This window comes from Thunnus maccoyii, chromosome 3 (assembly GCF_910596095.1).
Source record: "Thunnus maccoyii chromosome 3, fThuMac1.1, whole genome shotgun sequence".
In the NCBI taxonomy this organism is placed as follows: Eukaryota; Metazoa; Chordata; class Actinopteri; order Scombriformes; family Scombridae; genus Thunnus; species Thunnus maccoyii.
This window is the reverse complement of record NC_056535.1, coordinates 28,128,963-28,155,910: the sequence shown is the minus strand read 5'-3', so window position 1 is coordinate 28,155,910 and position 26,948 is coordinate 28,128,963. Positions and strand designations below refer to the sequence as shown.

Below are 26,948 nucleotides of genomic sequence, written 5' to 3'. Positions count from 1 at the left end.
ATAGGCACCACTCTTTTTCCATTTAAAACAATGTTTGTTTACTTTGATGCTGCTGGTTTTCTCGGCTTTCATTATGTGCGGCTGAAGCTGAGCCACAGACGGCGGAGGCTTTAGAGGTGATCTATGATGACGTTCCAAGTGAAGACCCCCTCTCTCCCGATGAAGGTTAGTATCAGGGACACAAACGTGTTTGTTTAGGATGAATTTATCCATTTATAATCTCGGTGTGGACCTTCTTGACGTGTAATATTTATGTGCGTTTGACAGATATGATCTATGAAGATGTTCAGAGAGACAGTGGTCCTCAGGATGCAGACAACGGGTGGAGCTCCAGTGAGTTTGAGAGCTATGACGAGCACTCTGATAACGAGAGCAAACTACCGACACGGAGCAAGGTAGTGTTGGTGTGTGTGTGTGTGTGTGTGGATGCATGTTTCATATGTGTATTTATCTCACACAGATCATCCTCTGTGTTTATTTTAAATGGCATCATGACCAGTCAGGTTGTTTTGGTTGGTTTCTTTCCAGCACTTAAAAAAAAAAATAATCAAGGAGAATATTTCATCTCCTGCTCCTCTACCGTAGTTGGCTTTATTAATTTATAGAACTGGAAGGAAACTATAAAGAACATGAAAAATATATAGCAGGCTGTCCAGGGTTTATACTTTGGTTGTGGGGATGAAAATAAACAAGAAGCATCTCTGTTTGAAAAGCCTCAGATCTCCTCGCCTCCTCTTTGCCAGCGATGCTGTTCATCAGTGTTGTGCAGCATGGCTTACAGGGTGTCAGTCTTCCACATGATGGCACTGTGTGCACATTCACATCGGGCTGCATTTCCCTTAATGCTTCACCAGCCTTTAACGTGCATGCACCGTTGCAGTTGAAGTCATGCTAATATAAAAGTATTTTGCTGAGTTGAATCTTTATCAACGTATAGATTTATACCTAGCTTTACATATTTTTACATATTGAAGGTGTTTGTGGAGAATATCACCCCATTGTAATCCAAGAAAATCCCAAATTAAATCCATGCTTTCAGAAAGGGAGGGAGACCAAAGAGTGAAAAAAAAAAAAAAAAAAAATTTTGACGTATTGGGACAGAAAATGAGTTGCTCAGGTAATTACAGGAAGGTGTGGTGTGAAAAATCCTCCCGCAGTTCTCTCGCCATGCCTGTCCCAGGCCACTGAACAAAAGGAAGAATTTAGCCTCACTGGTTGAACAATTAATGAAGAAACCTCGACTGTTAGGCCCCGGCAACACTTTTCGGCTTGAACAGCCCTCTTCAAAAACACATTGCTTTTAATTAGTCTCGCCCGATTAATTTTTCACCAAGTGTACCTGAATTTCTCCTCTCGTTCAGTTCACTGCTTAATTTGAGCAGCCTGGGAAAGCTGCGACAGAGTTTGCTTCTATAATATTTGCCTTAAACCGCCTGCACTCCTCCCCCCCCCCCCCCCCACATCCTTCTCTACAAATCAGCAGCCATTAGCTTTATATAGCATAACTCCTCTGACCAAAGCATTGCTCCGAGCTTTCACTCTCTGTGCTTGTGATTAACTCCCGATGTTGCGTAGCTTTTTTTTTTTTTTTTCTTTTGCCTTGATCACTTTCCCTCCATTTCCTTTTTCTATTTCCTCTCCCCCCTACTTTTTCTTCCTCCCTTTGCCTCTTGTGGCTAAACGCACAACCTGCGCCCAATGACCCACCCTCCCCCTGTCCAACACCTGTAGCTCTCTCCTGAAGTGCGTCGGCTGAGGGAACGATGTGCCAGGACCAAACGTGAATTGGCCATGAGGCTGGCTGGCAAGCACAACTATGACATCAAGGTATCTCACCGGCAGCAAGAGAACACAGCTATATCACTTTTTTTTTTTTTTTTTCCTTTGCAGAGCTCAAATCACTCTGCTAGATGTTTGCCAATAGGATTGATGATCACCCAGAGCTGATATATGCTGTGTTGTATGCACAGCTGACTCAAAGGCTTAACTGACTATCTGCACCATCCTTTCCAGCTTTCCTTTGGACTGTGACTTTCCTTTGAGACTCTCTTTCGGTCTCTCTCTCTTTCCCTGTCTTATTTAATATCAAGACACATTTATGGGACACATTAATTATTAAATGATATTCTGCGCATTTAGTTACATAAACACCAGTGCAACTTACCCCCCAAATAATGACCTACTTTCCTGAAGTATCATCATTTAAAAATACTACCAACCTTGTGTGTATTCTTGGTCTGTGGAGTCTGGTTGCAGAGCCTGTGTGATGCTCTGAGTGGAGTTTGTGGTCAGCTGAATTCTCCCACACTAAGCAACGCAGGCTCTGTTACTCTGATGTGGAGCTCACTCCGTTACCATAATCTCTCCATGATATGCTCATAGACTTTCTGATTAGAGGCTCTACAACGACCCACAGGGAGTCGCAGATGGTGAGAGATTCGTGATGAGCCCACTGAGCGCCACTTCTTTCCATCTCTCTCTAGAGGAGCACTATAGGTTATCAAGTCTCCACAGCATGGCACTCTCCTCGTGCTCTCACGCTCCTTCTTCGGTGTCTGTCTACTTCTCCCAACCAGGTTCAGCAGCTCATGAAGGCGGCGAGGAGCGGAACGAAGGATGGGCTTGAAAAGACCAAAATAGCCGTCATGCGGAAAGTTTCCTTCCTTCACAGAAAAGATCCACTGGGTAATGCAGAGAAGTATGAAAACTTGTAAATGTTGGTCAGCTGGCTTTTTTTTTTTTTGGATGAAAGTTATATTATTTTAAGAATGGCTATTGGTTGAAATGGCTAAGTTTGTGTTTTGTAACTCCTTACAGTTGACTCTTTGGCAGTTGCTTATGTGTAAAGCTTGCCAAGCCAAAGTTGTGTTTGAGGCAGATAGAGTTGAAAGTCTTACTTTTTCTTTATACAAATCCCTTCAGGGAGAAATGAGAGCACTGTGAAAAAAGAAAGATCTCACTGATTATAACCATAATAAATAAAACAGACAGGCTTTCTCAGTTTTTAAGACAGACAATGTGGTCGAATAAAGTTTTTGATGTGTGAAAAAGAGACGGATAGAGCAACTCACACGGCACAATATATAGGTTGTGTTATAGGAAGCGTGGCCTGACAATAGAGGGAGATTAGCATCCATTAATGGAGTATTGAACAGCTCCCTAAACCATAGATACCAGACCCACGCCTGAAACAAATCTCCGAGCCATCACAAAGAGGTAAAGAGGCCAGTGCTGCTATTTTTAGGTGTTGATCGAGGGGAATCTGCACGGCATTATATTTCTTTTCCACCAATCCTCTGTTATCGTTCCAAAGTCTTTAATTGGAACGGTGAAAGCTTCTGGTATCTATGTCTTTATGGTTAAGGGTGAAGTGGGGATTTTTTTTTTTTTTTTTTCTTTTTTTGAATGTCGAATGTCTTTGTGCCAATGCAGAGAAGAGAGTGTGTCGGATCGTGTTTTGCAGATGCACTTCTGTGTGCCTCCTTTACTCCTACAGAGATACAGTAATGTTTTGAAAGTTTTTTTTTTCTTTTATTTCCCTAAGGCCTCTCTGCCTCTCTCTCTCTCTCTCTCTCTCTCTCTCTCTCTGTCTTTCTTTCTCTCTTTCTCCTCTCTCTGTTTCTGTCTCTTATTCAGAGAGTACAGAAGTCTCTTCATATTTTAGAGGTAATAAACTTAGTGTGTCGCAGTGTGTCTCCAGCTGCAGTGAGATCTGAAGGCTGCCTTTCTGTTGTTCCCTCTCTCTCTGTCTCATTCTCTGTCACACACACACACACACACACACACGCACACACTCTCTTTTTAACCTCTCTGTTTCTTTCTCCTTCTTCATTTCTGAACGTCTGCAGAAGAGGAGGATGATGCAGGATACCTGGATGTGGCTGTATCAGAAGTGAAGCATCCTCCCCCACAGCTGAGCCCCATGCCAGAAGGGCTGACCAGCCACCAGGTGCACCTGACAGGATTATTTCTTCTTACTTGTCCTAAATAAATACACCCACTATATGCTCAAACATGTACTCCAGCATTTTTGTGAACATATGCTCTACCCAGTAGCTTAGAGATAAGGCTCTAGGCTATCATGTTAAAAATGTTCACTTGTTATTTCTGTATTTTTACATACATATACGCTCCATTCTCTTTATCCTGTTTGGAAAAGCAGTGTGTTTTATAACAACTAGAACAGCTGCTGTAATGTAAAAGAAATCATCGACGGACACCTACTTCTCTTTTGACTCTTTTTTTCCTCCTGTGACAAACACATGATTATAGTGCTCTCCATCAACCAGCGCCATGCTTAAGTGAAAGCATACCGCACACTGCAGTCCCATCATGTCCTCTTAGTGCTAGATTTCCTGACTGGTCTGTTGTCTACGCAGGTTGTCAGACGCCATATCCTCGGCTCCATCATTCAGAGCGAGCGCAGCTACCTGGAGTCTCTCAGGAGAATCCTGCAGGTGAGCTGTTAAGTCCCAGTGGTCCTCCTCTGCCACATGCAATATCTTCAGCATTTAGCTATTATGAATTACACTGAAAAGAGAAGCGGTGATATCCATCAAATTACCGTGGTGTCTCAGCATAAATAATCCTGATAAAACAGCCGTCCGTGTTTTCGTGGCGGCGTGCTGATGCTAAGAGAGAGAGACTGTCAGGCTTGCGCTGGATGGGGCGCAGCCTCTCCTCTTTAATCTCTCTTTTTAGTGGGGAAAAGGAGACTTGTTATCTCCTCATCATGGAAAAACAAGAGGAGCATGCACTGGAATGGAATCAGCAGCGATCAATGGCCGCCTTATGCACTGCAAAATCTCTCACTGTCAAGATACAATGCCCTACCTTTGTTGTCGAGTGACATGATTGTGTGTGATGCTTTGTGAGGTTTAGCTCTTTTGAAATATCTTTTGTTATTTGGAGAGTCCAGCCAAGTGGTAAATGCAGTGTCTTCAGACAGATAACATAAAAAGATGAAAGGCCACAAGCACAATTAGACATTGAGAGTTGTAACTTTCTTTATTGCTGTAAGACAGATTGCACAATCGCTCATGTTGTGCTGCCTGCTCATGTTCCTTCTGAAGATTATTCATTTGGTGTGGATGGATTTACGGAGATAAAAACATCAACAAAAAAAAAAAATACCATCACTGATTCTTGGATAGATCCATTTTTTTGGTGTTAAAGTGTGTTTTTATCTTACATGTTTGGCTCGCTCACATAATTATTTATACTTCAGCATGTTCAGACTCAAAGAAGTCATGAATTGCCTTGCCATTCACAAAGAGCCTGTCAAACTCATTTCTTTAGGCTATGTTAATATCCCCATGAGTGCTGACTGAAGAATCAATCAATGGCCCTTTCACCATGTTGCTTTTGCATCTGTAACTCTGCTGGGAGCTGCTTTTTTTTTGCCACTATTATTCTGGCTTTTATGATTACAAGTCACCTTGAGTTTTTAACATGTTTGCTTCTGGCAAATGCTCTTTTATGGGTGAATCATTTGGATTTATGTGCTTCCAGGCGTCATGACTACATTTCCTCATTTTTCTCAATTCAAAGGATCTTTGTCAGTTATCCCTCAGTTGTCTATTTATGCTGCTGAAAAGAAGAGATGCTTAAGGAAGGTGGACTGCTGATTCATCTTAAGCACCCACCCAAACACACACACACACACACACATTTCATATAACAACAACAGCAATAAAAACTCAATTTTCTCTTACAATCTCTCCAGGAATACCACAGACCATTGATGGAAGCTGATCCTCGCATCTTGAGTCCACGGAAGATCCGGCCTATATTTTACCGAATCAGGGAGATTACGCAGTGCCACTCCATGTTTCAAATTGCACTGGCATCACGTGTGGCTGAGTGGGACACCAGTGAGAAAATCGGAGACTTATTTGTTGCTTCGGTTAGTGTGCGTGCATGCGCATGTTTAGTATGTATCTTCATATATGTCAGTGTGAGGCTTATTTGCTTTGTGTGTGTGTCGGTGTGCATTCTTTATGTGTGTCTGTCTAAAATGCAATCAAAGACTTGGATTCTGCGTAAAAGCTTTTTTTTTGTCGCATTTCTGTCTAACTTTATAACACAATCACTGCTACCAGAGTTTTAATGAGCTACAGGTTTTAGTTTGGCAAACAGGGACAGTTTACCCCAAACACAGAATCAATTACAGTTGTGATGAATATCTCCACTGCATCCAATACTCTTTGGGATATGTGTTTACAGATTCTGGCACTGGAATAATAGTGTTCAGTGTGAGTTTTCTTTGTCTTTGCATTGTGCTCATCCATAAGGTCCGCTCATTATTCGCCTCTCCACTGGCCATTATAGTGCTGTTCCATTGATATCCTAAGACCCACCACCAAATGAGGCCACACTAGAAAATGAAAGTGCTGGAATTGTGTACTCCTCATTGAGTTGCCCCCTTTTCATGTGGCAATATATCTGTACCTGCAGGGCTTGTAGTAATATCTTAGAGGCAGGATCCTGAAAGAGGGTGTGAGCAAAGAGGGTTAATTCCTTCATGTTATTTGCTAATTCCCCACCACTCCTCACACTGCCATTATCAGCTGCCTGGTGTGGGTTTAATTGAGGAGAGAGAATAAATGTCTACCTCACAACAGACACACCCCCTCCCACACACACACACACACTCTCTCTCACACTCTGCCACCTCATCCCTCTTTGCCCAACCTCTTAAATGGCTCGTGAAGGGTGTTGCAGCAAGCGAGATGGTAAACAAACCAATTTTTTAAAGTACTATACTTAAGTGGCCATTTTCCAGCCTCTCTTTGCATTGAAATTACCTATGGGTCACCCGGCAAAACAGGATGGTTAGCCAGACATTCAAGATGTCAGAGGAAATTACATGACTTTGTTTGTGGATGCCGGTGTAAAGACAAAATAATCAAACATGACAGTGCACTAGACCCTCTTATTGTTGGTCTGTTGTTACAAATTCAGATGATTATGCCTCTTTCTGTTTCCACAGTTTTCCAAGTCCATGGTGCTGGATGTATACAGTGATTACGTGAACAACTTCACCAACGCCATGGCTCTCATTAAAAAGGCGTGCATGTCTAAACCAGCTTTTCTGGAATTCTTAAAGGTGAGCTTTAGCCCAAGAGCACAACATATTTTTTTATGTTTGTTTTCTTATTTTTTCAAATCAAAGTTAAAAAATAGCTTTTTAGCTCTTCTCCTTGTTTTCCTCTGTAGTGTTCAGCAGACGCTGAATCGAGCAGAGCAAAAGGCTTCAATAATTTATACTTCCCAGGTTTCTAAGGAGACAGAAAAAATATAGTTAATTACACAAAATACAAAGTAGTTGTTTACACTGGGTTGATGGATGGTATTAAAGTGTGTCCTGATTTTGTGAAAGTGTGTTGTTTACAATTTAGTATGCATTAAGAGCAATCAGATTTAAACATTGTTTACCTTTGCCTGTTCTAACACTGGAAACGTCCAAGATTGTCTAGAAAATGAATATGTCCTGTATTCACATCGTAATCGCATGATTATTCTCAGGATCTGACAGTAGCTGGTGTGAATTTGTATGCTTATTTCTCACATGCACTTGAATTTTTTTTTAGTATATTTTGAAAAGCTCCCATGAGGTTTATAATGGAACATGTTGAAATCTGCAAATGGATGATTACCAAATACCTTAACTAGAATAAAAGCTGATTTACCAAAAAAAAAAAAAAAAAAAGAAGAAGCAACATTTCTTGTTAATCTATATTTAAGACAGAAGGAGGAAATTTGACAGCTTTCCACAACCAGACAATCAAGATGCGTTATACTGTTTATTTGTCATTAATTAGGGATCATGAACAAGGAAAAAAAAAATGTGCCAGAGTGCATGGAGGGTGCCAAGAAATTATTTGGATGTGCTGAGTTTAACAATTCCCCTGTGTGCCCAGCATTCATGCATGAGTATGACCTGGATCATTGAGCTGTAATGCTGATTTACAGAACCAGATCACACAGCTGACAGTCATGCATGTTATTCCAGATAACATGCGTCCTTTCCTTTCTGCTGAAAGGCTCCTCTGTCTCTCCCACTGTCTGCTACAGCTTTCACTGGCAATGTGAGGGCAAACCATGTAACAAATTGGCTAGACACAAACTGGAAAAAACATTAAATCGATGACAAATTTCATTATGTAGCTTTTAAAATATTGTGGAGGCATTAACTACATGCGCATGACCATAAGCACACAAGGAAAATGTACTGCAACTATTAAATACAATGTTTGAATAAAATTTGCAGACATTATGATGCAATATGAGACCTACATTCACAGAATATATATATATATATATATGTATGTGTGTGTGTGTGTGTGTGTGTATATATATATATATATATATATATATATATATATATATATATATATACACACATATATATATATAGTCAGAAATATATCTTACACAACTGTAAGTATACTATAAATAGTAACTCTCAATTCCACTTTTCAGTTTTGAGAAACAAAAATCACAGCCTGCTCTATTTCACACAGGTTTTGTCCACTAATGGGATCTAAAAGCTTGACCATTCTCCTCTGCAGAGCAGCACACTGAAATTTGCAGCTACTTGCTCAGCTAGTCAGGTCTAATCTTTTCCAGTGGTACAAGAATCCACTTTCGTTCAGTAACGGAAAGAAAAACGTGACATTGAGATTAGGGATGCATGATATTATCGGCAGGTCATCGGTATCGGCCGATATAAGCTCTAAAATGAAACATCGGCATCGGCCGAAATGAACATTTTCTGCCGATTATGAGAGGCCAATTTGTTGCCTTCTCCTCCACCATATGACTGTGCTTCCCTCCACGGATTGTTTCGCCCTGACGGTCACGGTGCTTCCTCTGCAGGCTCCACTTCACTCAGCTGCCCGTCAGACCAGCTGCTTCTTCTAGCAGAGGCTAGCTGGCTGTGCTTCACTCCGGCCATGCTGCTAACGCTCCGCTAGCCTCTCAGCTAATGTTAGCCCCAGCTCTCCGTGTGGATCCAACCAGAGCATCAAGCCGCGGTTTGTTGTTCAGGTTAAAGTGGGAAGAAGCAGCGGGTCTGACGGGCAGCTTGAGTGAAGTGGAGCCTGCGGAGGAAGCACCGGGACCGTCAGGGTAAAATAGTCCATGGAGGAGCTGCTATGTTCGGCTGCACAGATAGGAAACACCGCCACCTTCTGCTCCAGAGTGTTGACCAAAGATTAATCCCACACATTAATCCTGTCTGTCTAATAAACTCAAAGAAAACTCTACTGCTCCACCCACTTGGCAGGTTCATAAAAGTTTAAATACTGAGCTCCTGTACTCCAGTCTTCCTAAATTCTTCCTTCATATATTGTCTTTCTTGATCATACTTAGTACAATCTATGATTGCATGTGTAATAGTCTCCTCAGCCAGCTGGAAAAAAATATGTGCATATATCGGCATTGGCAATCGGCCACAATGAGTTGGAAATATCAGCATATCGGATATTGGCAAAAAATCCAATATCGTGCATCCCTAATTGAGATGATTACCTTTGGTCAAGGAAAACTCCCTCTTCTCCTTGTGCGTTTTAGTTCTGCCCCACCTGTGTGTGTGTGACTGATCCTCATTCCGAGCAGTGTCCAGGAGGCTTTTGGTTGTTTGGACTGTAGTTTACTTGCTTAGGGTTAGACAGTGATGAGGATGACAATAGCACAGACCTTCTTGCTTCAGGTTATGCTGTTTCTGCAAGCTAACTCCAGCATAATCTCCAGCTGTGCTGAGGATGGAGCCTATCCTCTCAGGAGAGATCCACATCAGAGGTATTCATGGCCCCAAAAATTTTGGCCTGGTTTCAAACAAATCCTTGGAAAGCCTACCTGAACCTGTTGTGCATAAATTAACATTAAAATTAAAAAAAAACAGACTCAAATTAAAAGGGATCTGATTACTAGGAACTGAGTGGACTTGTGAAGACTTCTTTGCAGAAGAGTCTCCTAAGCTCTCAATGCAAGCAGCCTTGCTTGTGGTTGTTAATGCCACCTTTGCCGTTCCACCTCCATCACTAACCCCAAGCTGTTGGGCACACCTGCCAGTATTTACAGCTTGTAGTTCCCAATACATTAGGGAAAGGGTCTTGTCTCCACTCCCTTCTCCACTGCGTTTCAGCTGCCTACTTCCTTTAGTTAGTGGGGAAGCAGGTGTCTTACACCTCTACCCTAAAGGGGACATATTATGCACATTTAAAGGTCTATATTTTTATTTTGGGGCTCTACTGGAATATATTTGCATGATTCACAGTTCCAAAAACTCCTTATTTATCTTATACTGACCCTTTACACACCCCCTCCTTTATCTGATAGAGGCCGTTTTAGCTCCTGTCTCTTTAAGCGCCCCCTCCTGAGTAATCCACTCTGTTCTGATTGGCCAGCTCTTGGAAGCTGCCCCTAGGCAGACATCCGCAGGCTGTGGAGGCTATGCCAACAAACCATCCAACAAACTATAGTAGTAGGATTTCACTACTTTTTCTCATTTTTTACTCAAGATGTCAACTTCTCAAATGCATCTGTACATTTTCGAGCCAGAATGCAATCTGAAATATGAGAGTGGACAACACAAACAACACATGGAAAAACCTTAGCAACAACCTTAGCAACCAAGGCTACAGAACATTCATAAACGTAAATGGGCCATAAATGAGCATGTGTGACGATCTGACATCCTGACAACTCGTCAGGAAGAAAACGAGAAGGAAAAAACTGTCACAAATGAAGCATTCAGAGCACGTTGAAGTCTGGGCTTTTGACTTGCAGGGAGCATTTCTAACTACATTAACCTCAAGCTTTGGAACTTTAACCATGTTCAGCATAGATATCTGACATCATAACAGTTAATGAATAGCAGAAAACCAGAAAAAGCATAATATATCCCCTTTAAGAAGACAAAGAAATGGTGGGATATATACAAATGATCCTGCTGTCGGTCCAGCTTCCCGTGGCTGGTGGAAACTTGACTCTATTTGATATTTCCTATGGGTGATTACTACAGGCAGGACCTATCTATCAGCTGCGGAAATTCAGGTCATGTCCTCACAGTGATCAGTCAGGTGAACTATATTGCCCTCTGCACTGATATCGTCTCAGGTAGTCTTAGGGTTTTAGCCACCTTCTCTGTTAGACATGTTGGCCTGAACATGACTGCCCTCCTAAACAGAGATACAGGTGTTCTCCTCAAAACCTCTCTCACCATCTGTGTACCTGACACCGCTCAAGCATTTTCAGTGCATGAAGCAAGAAAGATTCTCCGTCTCCAATGACATCTTGACCTAGTCAGGTGTGGTGGAAAAATTCTATTTGTAGCTTCTCAAACTTTTCATGGTATCCACTCAGGGGTCACCTTTGATTCTGTGTAGAGATATGTCTCTGTACATTCACTGAACATTAATTCTGGCAGATTACAGAAGGAGGTATAGGGTGTTACTGACTGCACCGTTGGCTGTTGTGAAAGGATTGGGATGCTGCTAACCATTGTGGGATTGTGTCTCTTCTTATTGAGTGCGTATTAAGATAAATTGGTGTTTGGAGCCTCAACACCCTTGATTACGTCTATTGACTAGTGGGAATGTTTCTGGTCAGGTCAATGAAGTCAATCAGGCTGTTCTATAGCCTCTATGTGGTGGGGATCCCAAATTGTGTGCCACTTCATTGCCGCTCATTGTCGAAATGTTGGCCTTTGTCCTACTAAGCTTAAATATAGAACCACTTAGATGCTCATGAAAAATAATAGTCATGCATTGCAACCTTAGACCTGTAAATACAAGTTGAGCACTCTAATCTCTGTACGTTGCTGCTCCACAAGTGGGCTTCATGGATGCAAAGCTGGGTTTCGGTGCTCATGCTATAGGGCCAGTACCATGGGACAATATTAGATGCCATGTGATTGCCTGAGTGAGTTTATCTGAACAAAGTTAAGTTTGCTCCACCCTTTGTTTATAGAAGATTTGGGCCACCATGTCTGTTAGGAGGATAACGGTTTCAAAAAATCGTTATATTAATTAGTCTCTCAGGAATTGGAAATCTTTCCGACAAAGGGACCTCTGTCTTCTGCTTTAAAGAACACACACAGACAACTTCTTGCTGATAAATGAAGCTACATGTCTACCAATGACTGAATGAATGAAGCATTAACAAGGAGTACATAATGAAGAAAAGAATCAAACACATGAAACAAGGACCTGACAGCAGGGCCTACCAGCCTGTCCGGTGGATTCACTCCAGGCTGATACGTTGCTGCCCCGGTTCTCCGAGGCAATCAGATGTGTCCCAGCGATACAGTGTCTGTTGAGTCCTTGTGATTTTATGGCTGAATGTCGCATAGAACAAAGAAACTGTTCCTTCAGTTTGATACTGAGGTGCACGGAGACTTGTTTTAGAAAAAAGGTTAAAATGCGCACATATCCTAGGCGAGGAAACGAAAAATAAAGACGACGCTCCTTGGTGGAGTGCAGATGAGGACCAGCCTGCCTAAAGGAGGTTGGTCAGGCTCTTTTATCAGCTCGCAAAACATTAATATCAATCCAATATATGTTATTATATGACGTATCAATCAAATTGATTCAGCTCATTTTCACACAAAGGAAAAATAAGTATATGTCAAGTAAAGTAAAAATAAGACAAATTAAATATTAGCTACGACACTCAGATAGTAGATGATCTTGGATCTGTTATGTTTCTGCAACAAACATTTTATTTTTCCTTGTTTTATTTCTGCCTCACAGTTGATCTTGTGTCGTACCACCTATTAAATGTGTGCAATTGTTTGCCTTTTCCTACTGATGGTGTCATCGTGGCACAGACTTGACACTGCACTGGAACTATATCTGCTCCTGATCTACGCCCACAGTAATATATTAGACATAACACTCTCAAAAAATCTCCTCTTTCATACTCTCATATGACTAACTGGCCCTGATTTTCATACCTTATTCACCCACTCGCACGCCTACACATGATCTACAGAGGATTCTGTCAAGTTCCTCTTGAAGTAGGAATGGAATTGTTAAAGCTATTTCTAGCAAGCTCTTATAATCTCCTACTGTTTTCAATTATTTCAACGTAAATAGGTTGGCAGCACCTATTGGTAGTAACCAAGTGCTAAGCATCACCTGACATCACAACTCAGGAACCTCTTAATGAAGGCAAGTCTGCTGAAATTGGTGGACTGTGGAAGATACCACAGAGATACAGTCTTCAACACCACATGTTTTGGTTGTTTTTGGTGAATTTGTTTTGCCCCGTTGATTTTGATTTATTTGAAAATGCCAGTTTATTTTTTGGGAATGTTTCTTTGGGGTTTTGATTTCGTTTATGACACAACATTCAGCCAAAGCAGTTTCTAGTCTAACCCAACAACTCTCAGCACCCATTCAAACCCCTTGACTACCTGAACCATCGTAGATCATCAAACAGTGGGCGACTAACTAACAGTTTAATCAAAATACAGCGCATCGATCATGTCATGGCATGTGTGGGTGGCTATTTTGAACGTTCCCATTAAGCGTAGAAGCCGTAATAAGAATTGTTTTCTCTTAATGGCCTTCCTGTGGGGGTAGAGAATATTTTTCCAACTGAATGTTCTGTTTCCTTTGTATTCAATTCCTGACCCTGCTGTATTATCCCTCATTTTTTCCCTCCAGAAGAAGCAGGCGTCCAGTGTTGACCGGATCACCCTGTACGGCCTGATGGTTAAGCCCATTCAACGATTCCCTCAGTTCATATTGCTCCTGCAGGTAAAAAATGTTCTTTGTCGAGGACCAGTCATTTCATTTGTCATAATAAAGTGAATCTCTCCAAGTCTTACAAACTAAAATACTCCCAATATGAGAAACTTTGAGTTAATTTAAAAATTCTGCAGCACATAGACTAATAAAGATGCAAAGTTGCAAGGCCACGGAATCGATTATGGATTATAACTTATTAAGTACAAGGTATCATACCTCACATATTTTTTCACTGAGGTTAGCCAGAGCTTGAAAAGTAGCTAGCCACATCAGTTTTTCTTATATTGCTGGCTTTACATCTTGATTCTTCCACTTTCTATTCTGAGCAAAGATTTGAATTTGAGCTTGACTTGCTGGATCTGCAGTAGCTCATTTCATCCCTCAGTAGGCATTGATTATCCATGAATTCAAAAGATAAGTTATGAATGTGAATCAGGCATTTTCTTCTTGCCTAAATGCAGTACTCCAAAGAGGAAGTCTATGTATTAAATCATACATTACAGGGAACTAGAGCTGAGTTACATCTGAGACGCGTATCAAGACAACACCAAGCTTTCATAGACACAGGACAAAGGCATGAAAGCCATGAAGCCTACAGGCAGACAGATTTTGATCATTTTGTGTTTTCAAATGTACTTTTATTGATTTGTTTTGACCAACACTGCTGAGAAATTGGTATGAAGTGCAACACAATGATCTTTATAGAGTTAACTTAACTGATGGAGAGTCAGTGTGGCATACAGTTACCTACATCCTCTGGAAACTGTATCACTTACACACCTAAACTCAAAGAGAGTATTTGATCAAGATTGAAACTTTTCAAGGCAAAGACAACAACCCCAAAGAGAGCACTCTATTTAGTTAAAATTAAGTATATCGTAGCATACAGAGGCAAGTATTAAATCTGGTTTAGATTATTTTTAACTTGTTTTTACTTAAAACTTTCCCTGTGACCTTTTCTAGGACATGCTTAAGAATACACCAAAGGGCCACGTGGATCGTCTGCCTCTGCAGCTTGCTCTGACAGAGCTGGAGATGCTGGCAGAGAAGCTGAATGAACAGAAACGAGTAGCTGACCAGATTGCAGAGACTCAACAACTAGCCCGCAGCGTCAGTGATCGCCTGCTCAGTAAGGTGACTGGATACGCATGCACTCCCTCTTGCACATGTACAGACATTTGCACACACGCATATGCCCCAATCAAATCAAATGTGAGCCTTTTAACTCCTCTGCAGCCTTATCACTGTGAGCCAAACACCTATAAATTAAACTAGTATATAGCAATCGCTTATATCACTTCCCCACACATTAATCTAGGGAGGCATTTTTATTTAGAGAAATTATCTCCCAGAAATGATGCCCATTATCATCCCTAAACAGTACCAAATGCAATGGCAGAGGCGTTGCCTCTCCATTACCACACTGAAATTACAGTCCTGCCGCTGCATATCTGAACAAATGCTGCTCTGAATAAGAAGAATTAGGGGGTAAATGAGACATTTAATTGGAAAATGTAAGAGAGCTATCTCTTTCACACTGTTGCTCTGCCTCCTCCTCCTCTCTCTCCCCACTTTACCTTCCCTCTATTCCCCTCTTGCACTCTCTTGCTTACACTCTTGCTTACTTTCTCACTCCACTTATACTCTCTTCTTCTCTTTCTCTAGTGTGACTGCATATTCCTCTGTCTTCCTCTCTCTCTCTCTCACCTACCCCCCTTTCTCTTTATTTCTCTCTATCAGTCCTTGCTTTCCAGGACTCTGAGATGAGCTGATTCGGCCAATCTCCTCCACTCCACACAGAATTCCATTTGCTGCGGTGACACTGCAGAATTCCAATAGGAAACAGTCTCCTCTATTGCCCCCATAACCATCCAATGAAATATTCATTCTTTGTCTCAAAGTATCTAAGTCACCGGAATAGGACAGATAACAATGTGAGTGAGAATGGGTTTTGCACACACTCACACACACGCATGCACTCCCACTCACTCATGCACACGTGAATGGTGCAATGCCCTCTGTGCTTACTGATGCTTGAAGATTTTAAGGGTGTATTCTTATGGCAAACCACCTCTTGAGGGAGTGGTACAGTTTTGTGGCTATCAAACAGCAGTCTCAGTCAGACTAATGACTCATTTTGTGTGCAATCTGAGCCACAACCAAAAGCAGCTACAGATTGCCTGCAGATCTGACATCTTCTATGAAATGTGGTCAGATGTGTTACTGCACTGCAGGTCGTAGAACGGACACAGCAGAGATTTATTATTCGCTAAAATTGGTGCCTTTTGAACAAACAGAAACATCAGAGTATCAGGATGCAAACTTGGTATTTGGACTTTACCTACTGCTTGCAGTATAGTGGTTTCACTTAAATTCTGATGAGTCCGGCTTAGATTGGCGCAGTATGCATAAATTGAAAGTATTGATTTAGGCAGTCATAAAAGAAGCTGGACCAAAGTGATACAAAAAGCTTGCTGTTGCTATTTCCTCTTGCCAAACATATGGATGACTGGAAAGCACAGCATGAGCCAACATACTGTAGCATAAATTGCATCTGTTATCGGATTCTTTAACTGTGTCTGTGTGTGTGTGTGTGCAAAGGTGTGCATTTTGCAAAGTGTTTATGCATTTGTGTCCATGTGTAGTTGCCTCATTGTGGTGGAAAGGATTGTGTGTCCCAGTGCTCATAAGTTAAGCCAGTTTGGACTCTGTGGTAGTGGTATGGTGGATAGCAAAGTACAGACAAAAAGACAAAGAATGATCTGGAAGCATTTAATTAAAAAAATAAATCCTGTAGCCCCACTCAGTTGAAGGTTGTCTTCCAGCTCTCATCACTGTAAACATGAAAGCAAGGTGAAGATAGCGAAAGAACATGTGCCTTGTTGTGTCTTTCATTAAGTCTGCTGAATGAACCGGCTAGAGATGCGACTGTGTACGTGCCTCGTGCATGTATACGTATACACACATTAAATGACCTTCAGCAGCATGAGTGTGTTGTTAATCCCTGATGAGACATCTGTTCCTCCAAGCCAGACTTGTGTGTCCTCCAGGCATTGAACTCTGGAGGACTGGCCCTTTGTGATGCTGTCTCCTATGCCTCTGATCTGATTGCTGTGTCCCTTTTAGCAACTGAACTCGGAGCAGGGGTCACTGGTCCTTTGTGAGACGCTTATAGAGACTGTGTATGGCGAACGGGGACAAGTCCTGAAGTCGAAGGAGAGAAAGGTCTTCCTCTTTGATGATGTACTCGTCTGTGCCAACATAAATGTCAAGTAAGTCCCTCTTGTAAAGCAAGTTGAGCTCAAATTCCCTTGCATTCATAAATACTTTGTTAATGCGTTTATAAGGCGTAGCTCTAGCATGAAGTTGTGTGTAAGTTTTGAAGGGAGAGTCTGCTAAACTGCACTGTTAGGAGAAATATCTATTAGGTGGCACAGGGCTCTAATGTGATACCCTAAGTTTTGCAAGGATATTTTGGCGAACTGCATAGTGAAGAGAAATAGCTGCTAGGGGTTTTGAGCGCTATCTGGAGTTGCAGGAGTTTTATCAGCTTTAAACAAATGGTAGAATGCCTAACTACAGCTACAGGAGTCCTAGATTACTGACATAAAACATTTTTTGGTTTCTTTCCAATTTATCTTCTGTGACAGCACCATTGATCACATCTCTCTCTTTCCCTCTCTCTCTCTCTCTCTCTCTCTCTCTCTCTCTCTCTCTCTCTCTCTCTCTCTCTCTCTCTCTCTCGAGAAGTAAACAGGAAAGGGATTTCGTATATTTTTGCAAAGCTCCTGTCAAAGATGTCGCTTAAAGCTCTCTTGTTCAGCCTTCAAAGTAATTATGACTCCACGTCTCATTCAACTCAAGTGTCCCAAAGTTGACTTTGTCTGCCCTCTAGGATCTTGACAAACCGATCACAATGTTGATTATCTGCGTGATTACAGGAATACATGAATAGCAATGAGCTCCTCGTCACAGCCAGGGGTACAATTTTGGCGGGGAACATGGGTGATCATAAAGATTCTAATTCCCACTCCCAAGTCTTCTCCATGACATTTCAAAGAGTGCCTCCTCCTATGGAGTGCCGTTAGGAGGATGTGGAATGGGAGGGACTATATCTCAGGCTGTTTTTCGTCTAATTTGCCTCCTCTCTTTTTTTCATATCTCCAACAGGGGACCTCCGGATATCAGCAGCCTGGTCCCTGTCGGCCCCAAGTACACAATGAAGTGGAGCGCCCCCTTGCAGCAGGTGCAAGTAGTAGAGGTGGGGCAGGAGGGCTCTCAAAGCAAAGACACCATCTTCCAACAGAGCGGGGCCAAGCGGCAGACTGGTGCCGCTGCTTCAGGTGAAATAAACAAAACAAACCAGTTCTATCTCATTCCTTTCCCACATCTGTCATTTTGTAGTTAATCTCATCACTCGGACTGACTTTTAGTCTCAGGCCCTTTCTCTGACTCAGCAAAGCTAATCTGTTTCTGTTCTCAAGTGTCCCGCGGAGGGCTGGAGATGCGTCCATGCTGCTTGTCACTCTGATTGAGGATGTGTTTGTGAGGAGGATAGTGATGACGGTCACACTTGTTCCCATCTGCCTGGGGTGTTTTATCTTGGAGAGAGATGTGGGGGTAGAGAGCCCCCTGCTGCAGGATCCCCACAGTCTCATTTCACTCTCTGATAGACCACAAACACATCTAGAGTGGAGTCATCAATCTGCAGAGATTATTCCCTCCCTTTCCAGGCCCAATTAGAGAGCCAGTAGCAGTAGATAGGAATCGGTGGTTGAAACACTAGTTCTCCCACCACCCCTCACAAAACTCTGGTGTATACAGAGCTTGACGAGATCCCTGATAAATGTGCCATGGGAAAAGGGAGATACAAAGCCTTATCAGGATGTAATGGTACAGGCTTTTTAAAGTTGCTGCTCCATGACTTAAATATTAATGGTGCCTTCTGCAGAGCTACCCGTGTCATGCACAGCAAACATCTACTGTTTTGAGAGCTGGTTCAGATTCTCACTGGATTAAGTTTTTCGCTGTTGTTCAGGTAGTGTATACTCCAAACTTTGCAAGGTTTTTGGGATCATTTAAGGTTAACTCTCAGTGCAGCTGTCTTTCTTCCTTTACCTGTGTCTAACTCTGCGAATGCTATGCCCCGCAGAGGGCGCTGGATTTCTGACTCTGACATTCTCTTGTCTTTTTTTTCGACACGGTGCGGTCACCTTAATCATGTCTATCCAGAAACCTCCCCGAACATCTGCGGGGCCGTTCCCCAAATTTTCATTCTGACAGGCTGTCCCATCTATTTATATTTCCATCCCCTGTGATGTCATTCAGTGGGGTGTCGAGTCTAAATCCTGCAGTCCCGCGGCATGACTCAAAATTGAGTCATTTTTCATCTTCTGCAGGTCCCTGTGCCCTTCTTTATTGAAGAAAGCTGGCCTTTTGGGAAACGCAGGCCTGTCTTCTTTACTCTTCCCCTTTGTCTTTGCTTATATCTCTGTTGGACAGTCTCTCTGTCTGTTCTTGCCAACACACTGAAGGCCCACCAATCTATGTGCTCTTTTCCTAAAAGCTGACTGTGCCAGATGTTTAGTCTCACGCTGTTTTACCTTCATTCTGCCCCCATTATACCTCCCTCATTGCTGCTTCTCTCTTGACCTGCTGTTCGGAGCACTTTTTTTGTTAGAAATATACCAGTGGGCTTTGGCTGCGGATCAGACAAAGGTTTTGATGCAGGTATTGAAGCTGCATTGTCTTTAAATCCACTGGCTACCATCACTGGCACAGCAGCTGAGTGCTAGATTGCTGACTTATTCCAGGGAAAGCAGGGATGGACCCCTCTGGGCTCTGGCCTTCCACAGTGGAGAGCTACGTGCCTGGCGGCCGGTGTGGATAGCCATGTCTGAGTGTGAAAACCATATCCTGCCTCAACAACGGGATTATGCTGGATTACAACTCAGCACATTCACCTCTCGGGCCGCAGCCAACAGCAGGCCCCCAGAGGACTCGCGAACCTGTGCAGAGGTTCAGGCAATCCCTTCGGAGAGGACAGGAAGACATTGTTCTTGCAGCTCGCAGCACACCCCGTTATATTCAGATGTTTCACCTATTGATTTTCTTGCACAAGATGACAGATGTCACTGGCTGCCTGTGTCAAAGATCCCATTAAACCCCAAAAGCTGCAATGGAGCTCTTTAAATGAACAATACAAGCCCACCCCTCTCTTTTTCTCACTCCCTTCCCTCTTACGGCTTTCCTCTCACTCCATTTATGCAAGTGAATAGACAAAAGGCGGCAGGTCCCCTCGGAGGAACATGCCTCACTACGTCCGCCTACCGGCACAGCTCTTCCACTACTTCATTATGTGGCAACAGTGACAGTGCAGGACAGCTCTGGAGCAAAATCTACCTGCAGAATTTAATTAGGCAGTTCTCCTGGAGCCTGCTGCTAGGGAGATGTGGGCCAGGGGAGCTAGGACGGAGGATAGCAGACAGGCGGAGACACAGATATCGATTCGTGGCAGTAGGAGAGAGAGACTTTGAAGGTAGTGGGCCTCAATCGATGCTGAATTTTGCGTCTAATGAGACACCTGCATTCCTTTTGGCCAGCAAAAGGGCATCATAGCTCCAAATAACAGTTTCTCCATCTGATTTTTTTAGTTATAAATTCACTCTCAATCCACAAATAATGAAGATCGATCCATCTACACATCGCAACTCTTTTATTTGTGCCATTGGAGTTTAGGCAAAAGCAACTTTTCTTTCTGCACTTCCACTAGTTCTCAGAGGCAGTGTCATTGTTGTCTCCATATACCATGTTTATTAAGTGAAAGTCCACAACCATGTTTATCATTTTTAGTGCTGAAACAGTGAACCCTTTACATGATTAGTCAATTGACAGAAAATGTTAATTAAAAGATAGGATCACAGTTTTTCAAGTCTATCTTAAAACAACAGTCAGGGATCCATATGAACATTTCAACAGGTACTGCTTGCTGTAGTCGTTCCTCCTATTCACACCGGCTGTGTGCTCAGCTGCTCCCAAAGAGATTCCAATATAAGTGATGGATGACAAAATCCACAGTCCTCGTTTTGTGCAAAAATGCATGTATCTAAGTCGAGATAATATGAGGCTTTCAGTCTGAATCAGTCAAATCTAGTGGATATCTTACAAAGTCTTTTTAGTACAAAGTTCAAAACATTTTGTGAACATTGTTGGCTAATTTAGACCGTTGAAGCCTCATATAAACTGTAAGATGTATTTTTACACTGTACAGGGTGTAAAATTGGAAGTGCATTAGGAAGGAATCTCTTAATGGCCAGAGTAAACTGGAGGAATGATTAAATGATTAAGGAATGATTTAAGACAGACAACCTGTCTCTCAAGTCATATATCAAGGGAAAAATACTTTCCCACTAAATGGTTTCACTTTCTCAAAAATAATAATTATTTTATGTCACCTTGAGCTTCGTGAACCATTTTTTTGTTATTTTCTGACATTTTATAGATCACCTATTAGTTGCAGCACTGATCAATTATTACCGAATAATAATAATTGCTAATACCTCTTCTGTATAATATAATAATATGATAAATGATGTGAATATGATGAAAAAAGGTCAATGCACTTAACCTTCCTGTCTTTGTATTTTATCTGTGCGTGCTATGTGCTTGTCAGTATACTGTATGTATATATGTAAGTGTAGTGACAGTGTCAGTGACATCACAAACTCTTAAGCTTCGTGTCGCCCACCTCTTAGGTAAAGCAATCCTGGGTCCTCCACGTCTCTACCAGGAGCTGCAGGAACTTCAACATGACCTTTCTGTCGTGGAGGAGGTCACTCTCCTTGTGGGCACACTGCAGGGAACGTACCAGGTACATGCTGCTTCATGTTATAATTTCACTGTGGCCGGCTAAATTGGCCTCTTAAAAAATACTCCCACAGCCTGACCTTCACATGTACTATTCTCTCCTCTAAAAACAGTCTTCAGTATTACAAATTATATATAAGCATGTTATTTGTTAATATATGAAATATGGAATGTATTCTGTAAACTGCAACTTACCTTATAATACCTCCTAAACCCTGAGAACACAATGAAGAATCACAGAGGCAGCAAAGACACAATTGAAGTATGCACAGTTAATTTAAATTGCTGGATTCCATGCAAATGTATGATATCAAGTTTGGATAGTACAAAGATAATCATTCGGGGAAATATCTGCCATTCCTCTTAAAGAAATTACAAAAGCATGCAAGATGTTTAAAATGTGATCAAAGAGTGGTCTCATATGCTTCTTGAGTCATCAGTTTCTAAAAGCATGAAGTCTCCTATCTATCTCCTCATCATCAACAGTGTCACAATGGTGAGAATGAGATGTTCCCTCTGATATACTTGATAGAAGTTTCAGATTTGCTTTGTTGCAAAAGAATCCGGCAGTGCCTTCCTGTAGTTTTCAAATCAGGACACTTCCCAGTGGTCTGCCACTAACACATTAACAGTATCATACACTACATAACACAGCCAGGGGGGTATACTCCAGCAATCACCAAAGAGCCTCTCAGGCTAATAGTAGCACCTTTGCCTCCATGCACCTAATGAGCACAGTGTCCTCAGGAGGAGAGATATTGGCCTGGTCCTAAATCAGTGATTTTCACGTTCCACCCGGTTATAATGTTGTCCACTGAACAAATAGACGAAATACTTCTGCACAGCTCATTGACTTCTGAAAATTGATTTGATACTATTTGACTTGAGGGACTAGGTTTTACTATAAAATGAATGCTGGTGTTGAAGTGAATTCAACATTATTTTTGAGGGGATAAAAACGCCACAAGGATTCAAATTATATACCTTTTTATGTGACTGGATTTGAAGTTGTTTCTCAGTTTGTGTGTTAGTATATCAATACGTTAATACATCTACAGTATACTACTGTGCTCAGTGTGCACATAATGTTCTTGTACGTGTGCTAGACAACATACTGTATGCCTCAGCTGTGAAACAAGTTTTAACTGTGTGTGTTTTTCCATCAAAGAATCTGAACACCACCGTTGCCCAGGACTGGTGTCTAGCTCTGCAGAGGCTTATTCGGATCAAAGAAGAACAGATCCAGAGTGCTAACAAATGTCGCTTACGCCTGCAGGTGCCCGGCAGGCCAGACAAGTGAGTAGTTTCACAAATACAGATGTGGCTCTAAGTAAATCTATTGTGTAGCCTATTTTGGGATGTGAGTGCACACATGCATAAGAGTAACAAAAAAGACATGATTAACAATAACACCAACGCTAAAGGTTTCTTTCATATTGTTAAATGATTTTACAAGTTCCAAAATATAAAAGTACTCACTTTATACAGCGGAGTTGATGAAATAAGCATAAAAACATAGACAGAACCAGACTATCATAAACCACAACAAGGATTATGATAATGAAGAATCTTGACATTTTGTGTTTATCTTGAATCACTCAAAGCACATTCAAGGTTTATTCTCCCAGAGTTCAGCGCCTACTCCCTTTGCAACAACTTTATAAACAATTTTATAATTTTTTATTCTTATTTATTTCCATTTTACTTGGTCTACAAAATGAGAGTGGCACAAAATATATAATATAAGAGGAAAGAGAGGAAAATCCAGGATGTTGCAGTTACATATATGCACTTAGATCACCAGGCCAATAGGACACCCTAACCTTTTGCAAATTAGAGGCGCGAACAGTTTATTCTGTCGTGAGTGGGTAATTACCTGACTCAAATAATTCATTTCTTTTAGTGCTCGGATGGAATAATGAATAGCCTCCACAAAATATTCGTTTTTCAGATTTGAATTGAGACACTGTTTGCTTTCCTGGATTCTGTTATGTATCAGCCTCTACCGAAGATCGGACTTTGGTACATAACCTTCTGAACAACTCAATTAAAATGTATATTATTTTATGTTTACAGCATCTGTGAAGAAAGACGAATATTGAGCACTTGATAAAGTAGAATATTTTTCTACACTACAATGCTATCATTCATCTCCCAGCTGTAGGATTTATATTAGATTTGATTTTACAAGAGATTTTACAAAAGTAAACAAGATAAGTAAGTTAATGAGCCATATAGTTTAGAGGGAAAATTATTTCCTCGAGTCCCTTGATGTTTTTGTATATTTATGGCTTCCAAGTAGATAACTGGCAATGTAGAAAATGACCCCTAGTATTTTTTTTGCTGGACTGCCGGCCCTACACATGCGGCCAAGTGTTGGAGTTTCCCGGTGCGAACGGTTTTCTATTTACGTCGTCAGGGGCTGGTTATAGCGCTTCCACTCATAGCCCTGTTTCCACAGGACTAGTATTACCTCATGTGATTTAGAAATTACCCTACACCCCCCCCCCCCCCCCATGTTTGTGTTTCATACTGTATCTGTATTTTACTCTAATTTACTGACATTACCCCCCTGGATATGTGAGACAACATGACAGGCTGCAAATTTTTACAGTCTTGTCTATAAATGACCTAAACACATAACTGTAATGGAAACAGAGGACAGCGCCTTTCCTGCTCCGAGCTCTCAGCTCCGGTATTAAATGCAGAAAGGTCGGCTAAACTCCTATTTAAACAGACATATACCAGCGTCTCTACCATCTCCTCCGTCCAGTGAGATCGACTCTCCGGCTGGAACGGCTGTCAGCAGGCGGCAGGAGAGATGCTCCGTGGTGCGTTTGGATTTTATAGCTGAACTAAATACCAGAACGCAAAACTTTTTATTTCTTTTGACATTTTCACATCACAAACAACGAACAAAAGCATTAAAATACAAGTCTTGCAGGTAAAACATGAGACTCAGGTAGCCTGTTATATCAGTTTAGTATAGGTGCGCTTGCTGTAACTGCAGTAACCGGGTGGAGATAAGCCTCCTGAATTTGCAGCCAATGCTGTCAAAACTTTCATTTATAATTTACCACAGCCTGCAGATGAACATTTAATATCCAGGAATTCACATTAAGGACATTAAGGACCCTACCAGTGACTATCCCTGTAACAAATTGGCTACAATTTTGCACACTCAAACACAAAACAGCAGCAGTTGCAGTTTTGTTCTCAGTATATACACTTATATGCAATCCTTAGCAGGTTACCTTGTCATACATAGGATGTTAAAGTGGTTGTCTTAACATGTTGAAGTGGATCCTGGTGGGTGGAGTGACTACTGAATGACTGAACGCCTACTTAGAGAAAAACAAAGATAGCAAGGAGAGAGCATATGAGTAGCTTAGACTATAGCGCAGGAACTGGGAATAGCAAATAATGGCAGATTATAATGGATCCCATTTCATGGCTTCTGGTGGGGATAGGATAAGAAAGAGGCAGGGGAGGACAAAAAGGGAAAGATTGTGATAGAGAAGCCAGAGCCCTGCTGAGAGAGACTAAGCAGGAGAAGGAGAGGAAGAAAGAAAGAGTGAGAGTGATGATCGACCTCCCCTATGAAAGACTTGGCTTGGTGCCGGCAGGGCAGTGGCAGTCAGAAGAGTGGGTCTAATGCTACAGAGCCAGGGAGAATCTAACTGTGCCAAGCCGAGCTAAAGTGACAGCTTGAGAAGCAGAGCTGTGCAGATCAGTTCTCCCACATCTCCCAGCTTCCTCGTCGGCTGTCACACCAGGCCTGCAGGGCCAATCTGCTTACTCAGATGTTTGGTGGAGCCAGATGTCATGCTTACAAGAGAGTCCCCGAATTCCCCTTCAAGGGGTACCCTATTTGCTGAGTTCCTCTGATAATGTCATTAGCAACTGCACTGACAAGGAGATTTCCCACCCCTACATATGTCCAAGATGTAGATTTGTATTTAACACTTAAATAATGTAGAGCGAGCCCTCTGCTCAAATCATACTTGGAGATGGCCACAGAGTTTATGTGGAGAGGCAAAAGATAACAATGCACAGCTGAAAGAGAGGAATCTCCTGTCGGGAAAAAGATCCAATCCTAGTTGTGTGATAGCAATCTAATTGAGGCTGGGCCTCAGAGTCGGGTGGCTGGACTGGCAGTGAGCCTCGGGGCTGGGGGTGACAGGTGGCACAGCGGGTACCCAAACCATTCTGACACTACCCAGGGTGCAGCAGTGGCAGATTGTAGGGGAGAGCAGCGGGCAGACTGGCTCTGTCTCTCTCACGAACACAAACACACCCACACTATTGCACACACACAAACCGTGGTTTTCCCTCGCTGTTCATCTTCGTTTTGTTACTAATCTGAGTAACAATCTACAGGGCACAACGGTGTTCCTGAGTCTGTATGTGCATTCAGCATTCACACATGCTACTGGCAAATACACCTGCGCACGAGCAAGCATGCATCTCAGACAAAGAAGCACACACATAGAGGGACGGAAACACACATACACACACTTGCGCACACAGTCGAGCCTTTGCTCTGCTGGTGAGAGAGTGGGACCACAGCAGGGACCCCCTGTACTGAGTTGGTCCCCTCCTGTCTGGCCGCAAGCGACTCTCTGCAGTCAGGCAGCACATCACAGCCTCCACACTGCAAACAGACTGAGTACGTGGAGAGAATCCTGACTGCTGCCTCAAAGGCAGCAGCCTACGTGTGACAGCAGTTCATTAACATCCTCTTTTACTGCGTCTGCTGGAGCAACCACAGGCACAGATACATGGGCCTTACTGGCAAGTGATAGATACAGAGTTCAAATTTCATAGTTTAACCAAATGTGTTTGTTGCTTCATCCCCCCGTTAGCACAGCATACATGAAGGAACAGTATTGTAAGCCTAAAGCCTCTTTTTTTATCATTGGCCCTTTTATGGAGGCTGTACAGGCTACCTGCAAGGCGGATGACAGACCTTATATTCACAGTCATGAGACTCATTCAGGCTTCATTTTCTCTAGTTCATTCTGGCTGAGAGTCTTATCCAAACAGACATGCTCCCAAAGAGACTCTGGAGAATCTTTATGACCTTATCTTAGTGTCTGGACAGCAGAGGAGTTTGTCTTATTGCTCCATGTGTCTGAAGAGAGGTGCGCTATAGATAGATGCATGGCGGGATCCCACTTACAGGGTTGGTTCTCACAATTACACATAATTAATCAAGATCATTTCTCTTAGCATTGCAGATTGTTTTGATTTTATTTGTCCAGATCTTGACATATCCATCCATCATTTTTTTTCTTTCACCCCAATTAATGGAATTTCTTT

General features: G+C 42.1%; 1 protein-coding gene across 4 annotated transcripts in view; it reads left to right on the top strand.

Annotated features, from left to right (window-relative positions):
* The window catches only part of arhgef10la (Rho guanine nucleotide exchange factor (GEF) 10-like a), a 124,571-nt gene that overhangs the window by 22,993 nt on the left and 74,630 nt on the right, over positions 1-26,948 (top strand). For 2 of the 4 annotated variants that reach the window (XM_042406798.1, XM_042406799.1), the window contains exons 5-18: positions 88-165; positions 268-395; positions 1,732-1,827; positions 2,577-2,685; positions 3,849-3,949; positions 4,380-4,457; positions 5,726-5,905; positions 6,992-7,108; positions 13,677-13,769; positions 14,724-14,894; positions 16,887-17,032; positions 17,931-18,103; positions 21,515-21,630; positions 22,795-22,922. In XM_042406798.1, the coding sequence (XP_042262732.1) occupies positions 88-165; positions 268-395; positions 1,732-1,827; positions 2,577-2,685; positions 3,849-3,949; positions 4,380-4,457; positions 5,726-5,905; positions 6,992-7,108; positions 13,677-13,769; positions 14,724-14,894; positions 16,887-17,032; positions 17,931-18,103; positions 21,515-21,630; positions 22,795-22,922 (1,714 nt within the window). Of the gene's footprint in view, positions 1-87; positions 166-267; positions 396-1,731; positions 1,828-2,576; positions 2,699-3,848; positions 3,950-4,379; positions 4,458-5,725; positions 5,906-6,991; positions 7,109-13,676; positions 13,770-14,723; positions 14,895-16,886; positions 17,033-17,930; positions 18,104-21,514; positions 21,631-22,794; positions 22,923-26,948 lie in introns of those variants that run through there. The other 2 variants (XM_042406800.1, XM_042406801.1) reach the window with 2 other exon arrangements.